The 5,000-nt window shown below is 43.9% G+C and overlaps 1 protein-coding gene across 4 annotated transcripts in view; it reads right to left on the reverse strand.

Moving 5' to 3' along the window:
* The window catches only part of LOC119575426, a 93,046-nt gene that overhangs the window by 78,283 nt on the left and 9,763 nt on the right, over positions 1-5,000 (reverse strand). Inside the window, exon 1 of one of the 4 annotated variants that reach the window (XM_037923034.1) lies at positions 2,653-2,775. The exons of 1 other annotated variant lie outside the window; for it this stretch is intronic. In XM_037923034.1, coding sequence (XP_037778962.1) covers positions 2,653-2,735 — 83 coding nt within the window. In that variant the 5' untranslated portion in view covers positions 2,736-2,775. Of the gene's footprint in view, positions 1-2,652; positions 2,776-5,000 lie in introns of those variants that run through there. 2 more of the 4 variants (XM_037923032.1, XM_037923035.1) reach the window with 2 other exon arrangements.

Genomic DNA, 5,000 nt, shown 5'->3' on the forward strand with positions numbered 1-5,000 from the left:
TTCTCCCCACCCGCCCAAATTCCCCACGATCTCTTCCTCCCGTTCTCCCTCACCTCCTCACCACTACCACCGCCCACCACAAGCTTGGTTCCCGTCCATTGCTTGTTTAATAGTTGAGTGGTTGACCGTACTGCCTTACCCAACCGCGGCGGCACATAAAGCCCCCTGTATATATTGCGACATGGGGCTTCGGGAGGGAAAGTGTAGCGGATCAAATCGCTCTTGCCTCATGACGTGGACACGGTGTTTGTGCAGTAGGCCGGGGGGATGATTGGCCCCTTGTGCAGCGCCTTTGTGATGGATGTTCTGTCTCGGAACTGCTGTTTGATGCCTGTCTCACTGTTTCGCCGAGTTTGTATCTCTCTGCGATTCTCTGTGCACGGCACTCTCTCAGGTTCAGTGTGATTGGGGTATACACTTCTGCAATATGTGCAGTATGTATGTATGTAAATGTGTGTGTGTGTGTGTGTGTGTGTGTGTGTGTGTGTGTGTGTGTGTGTGTGTGTGTGTGTGTGTGTGTGTGTGTGTGTGTGTGTGTGTGTGTGTGTGTGTGTGTGTTACAGCAGATGCGTACAGTACATATACATACATACATACATACATACATACATACATATATAAACACACACACACACATGTGCATGTGTGTGTGTGCGCGCACGCATACACGCACGCGCGCCCACACGCACGCACGCACGTGTACACACACGCACGCACGCACGTGTACACACACGCACGCACGGGCACACGCACGCAAGCACGCACGCACGCACACATACACACGCACACGCACACACACGCACGCACACACACACAATGTATGTGTGTATATATATATATATATATATATATATATATATATATATATATATATATATAATATAAAGTATACATGTATGGAAAGTCGGCCCTTGAGTAAACAAACCCTCCATACTTGGTAAGCACATAAGGCTATCTGTCCTCGTAAACAATGCCGGCTTCCTAGTAAGCAACACAGACTTCAAACCTCTTACATTTGGCGACCCTAAGGTAACGCAGTTGACAGAGCAGATTCCAGGAAAGAAAGTGTTGTGCAATTGCTATCATGAATGCTATTATACCATCTGTTTCTTTTCGTTCGGGTCAGCACCTTAATTGATATCGGTTTGATTATAACTCAGGAATTATATTTATTTGAGTTCCAAAATGCATGATTATACCCTTTCTTCCCATATATGCGTGACACATAGATACATACATACTTATATGTAGATATACATATATATATATATATATATATATATATATATATATATATATATATATATATACATACACGCACACGCAAGCAGACACACACACACACACACACACACACACACACACACACACACACACACACACACACACACACACACACACACACACACACACACACACACACATACATAACTAGCAACTAGCCTAATATCATCTTCCAAAGATTCCCAAGTGTGTTTTTTGTTTTCATAAATATCACCTAATAGCAAAATTGGCTCAGTCCCCGCCCCCTCAGTCTGTGAGATCCGCCCGTCTGTGTCAGGAGCATGGGCGGAGACCAGCCGCCCTTCACCTGTACTCCGGCCGTGCCCCGATTGTCAACAGTGAAATGTCCACAGATTACCATCGCGCTTGTTGGGATGGGAAGTACTACTCCGCCTCAGTCAGCGCAATGCCAGTAAATATGTCAACTAGTAAATACTTATTTGTATATATACATACAAATATATAATGTGCATGGCTCTCTCTCTCTCTCTATATATATATATGTGTGTGTGTGTGTGTGTGTGTGTGTGTGTGTGTGTGTGTGTGTGTGTGTGTGTGTGTGTGTGTGTGTGTGTGTGTGTGTGTGTGTGTCTCTCTCTCTCTCTCTCTCTCTCTCTCTCTCTCTCTCTCTCTCTCTCTCTCTCTCTCTCTCTCTCTCTCTATATATATATATATATATATATATATATATATATATATATATATATATGTATGTATGTATGTATGTATGTATATATATATATAAATATATATATATATATATATATATATATATATATATATATGTATGCAGATATGATTACATAAGCAAATAAATACATACATACATACACATCTATATCCATCTATCTACCTACCTATCTATCTATCTATTTATCTATATATCTCTCTCTATATATATAATATATATATATAAACATGTGTGTGTGTGTGTGTGTGTGTGTGTGTGTGTGTGTGTGTGTGTGTGTGTGTGTGTGTGTGTGTGTGTGTGTGTGTGAGTGTGTGTGTGTGTGTGTGTGTACATATCTATATCCATCTCTCTCTCTCTCTCTCTCTCTCTCTCTCTCTCTATATATATATATATATATATATATATATATATATATATAAACATATGTGTGTGTGTTGTGTGTGTGTGTGTGTGTGTGTGTGTGTGTGTGTGTGTGTGTGTGTGTGTGTGTGTGTGTGTGTGTGTGTTTGTGTGCGCACACACACATACATGGGCGGAATTTGGGTGCATGTACGTATGTACTCACAGAGACAGTAGACAGCTTGAGAGACAGAGATGGATAATACATCTATTAAAGACATAGAGCCGGTAGACAGCTAGATAGACAGAAATAGAAAACACATCTATTAAAGACATACCCCGTAGAATTCAGCCTCGCAATTTTTTTCCTGGCGGCGCTGCATAGGTTCAAACGGCACTTGCAAGTTGGCCTTCGCGACATGGAAATCGCCTCCCGAGTTGTAAGCCCCGAGCGCCGTCCTCATGAGTCGTTCAGCAACACCTCCAGAGTGACGAAGTGCTGTCGTGCTTATCTTCGCTGTTGTTCGTTGCTTGCCAAAACACCGCGAGGTTTATATAAGTCTCTCTCTTTGTTCGTCTGCACACGCACGTATGCATACACTGACACATACACACGCACTTGCACACATACATGTACACTCAAATAGATATACATTCATTCATCGTTTATTTATTTATCTATCCTTTAAAAAATGATTTTTTTTCTTTATTCACTTAATTTCCTCTTTTGGTCATTACAAACATAAACCAAAGAGAACCCTCGCGCTTCGGCACATCCCAGCACAACTGGGAATAATCCCCTACGCTATTCACACCGTGAATCCTCCCTCCCCCTACTCCCCGATCCCCACAGCACATCCTCGGGCCATCCTCGGTCCACATCGCCCCTCATTTCCGGTGGTTCCTCCTCCCCTTACGCAAGACGCGCGCTCGCCGCCGAAAACGATAATCATTGTACTTAGAAACGATCGTCCGGTAGTGCGAGCGGCTGGCCTTCACGCTGGTCAGGTTCACCCGGTTAAATAAGTGAAAACCTTATCTTAATCTCCCATAATGGCGGGCAACCTTCACGGGGGATTCAGCACCGAATCTCCTTTCTGCGACAGGGACACCAAGTAGAAGTAGAAGGAAGACGAAAAAAGAGGATCATTGGGCTCGCCGTTTAGGATCGGAATCTTTCGGAATCTGATATTTGTGAGTTGCCAATGGCGTTGAGAATTTTTTAAGCAATCCCTTGTTTTATGGGGGATAAAAGTCTGCGTTACGGAGGCTTTACACCGCATCAGATTGTGAAGTCTTTAGCGTTCGTCAAGACTAGACGTAATCTCAGTCATCAATTCCGAAATGAGGAAGGCGTAACCCGCAGCAGGAGACAAGGGCGACAAGTCCACGAGTCCAAAGGGGCTTGACAGTCGTGTGTGGCGGCTCCTGTGCTTTAATACTTATTTAACGTTCCTGCAGTAAATGATTCTCAGTAAAGAGGAAAATAACAAAGAACGAACTACAGAAAAAAGAAAGAACGTGGAGAGAGAAGAGAGAGAGAGAGAAGAGAGAGAGAGAGAGAGAGAGAGAGAGAGAGAGAGAGAGAGAGAGAGAGAGAGAGAGAAAGAGGAGAGAGAGAGAAGAGAGAGCGAGAGAGAGAGAGAAAGAGGAGAGAGAGAGAGAAGAGAAGAGAGAAGGAGACATACATGTCAACAAGACCTACAGAAAACAAATACAGAAAAACAAACAAATAAAAACCAAACACAGATTCCAGCACAAGCAACTAAGCATAAAGACAAAGAGAGAGCAACAAACAAAACACCCACACGTACAAACAGCAGCCACCGAATAGGAAAGAGCAAGAGACAGTAACCTCAGCAGCAGGAAGCACCAGATGCAGACCGACGGCTGGGAGTCGTGACTAACACACCCCGAGAACGGATCTCAGACCCAGAGGGTGGATGGGACTAGTGAAGGTGGAGGTGGCGCAAGATAAATAAAGAGAGACACACACACACACAAACACACACACACACACACACACACACACACACACACACACACACACACACGCACGCACGCACAAACACACACACACATGCACGCACACACGCACACACACAGGAAAGAAAGAAAGAGAAGAGGAGAGAGATAGAGAGAGAGAGAGAGAGAGAGAGAGAGAGAGAGAGAGAGAGAGAGAGAGAGAGAGAGAGAGAGAGAGACTGACAGAGAAAAAGAGAGAGAGAGAGAGAGAGACTGACAGAGAAAAAGAGAGATACAGACAGACTGACGGAGACAAAGAGATAGACAGAGAATTGAGAAAAAAGAGTTCGAGAAAGAGACAGACAGAGACGTAATTTGCAATCATAGACAATTAGGAAACTGTATTTAAGTCATGTAAATCGTTCGGTATAGCCACTCAGCCCTTTATTAAAGGAAGAAAATGAGACGCAAAAGAACGTAGTTCAGAAGGAGGAAAGAAGGAAGGCTTTCGAGGAACCGAGTGCACGAATTACACTCGCCTTGATAGAGAAGTGACTCGTGTAGAGGGGAAAGCCAGTCATGTAGAGGGGAGAAGAGTCGTGTCTTGGGACCCTCTTCCCTCCTCTTCACGACCCTACCTGAAGGAGAAGAGAGTTGTGTAGAGGGGAAGAGTCGTATATAGAGAGAACCCTCTATACATGCTACATAACCCCACTGAAGA

Source organism: Penaeus monodon, chromosome 7 (assembly GCF_015228065.2).
Source record: "Penaeus monodon isolate SGIC_2016 chromosome 7, NSTDA_Pmon_1, whole genome shotgun sequence".
In the NCBI taxonomy this organism is placed as follows: Eukaryota; Metazoa; Arthropoda; class Malacostraca; order Decapoda; family Penaeidae; genus Penaeus; species Penaeus monodon.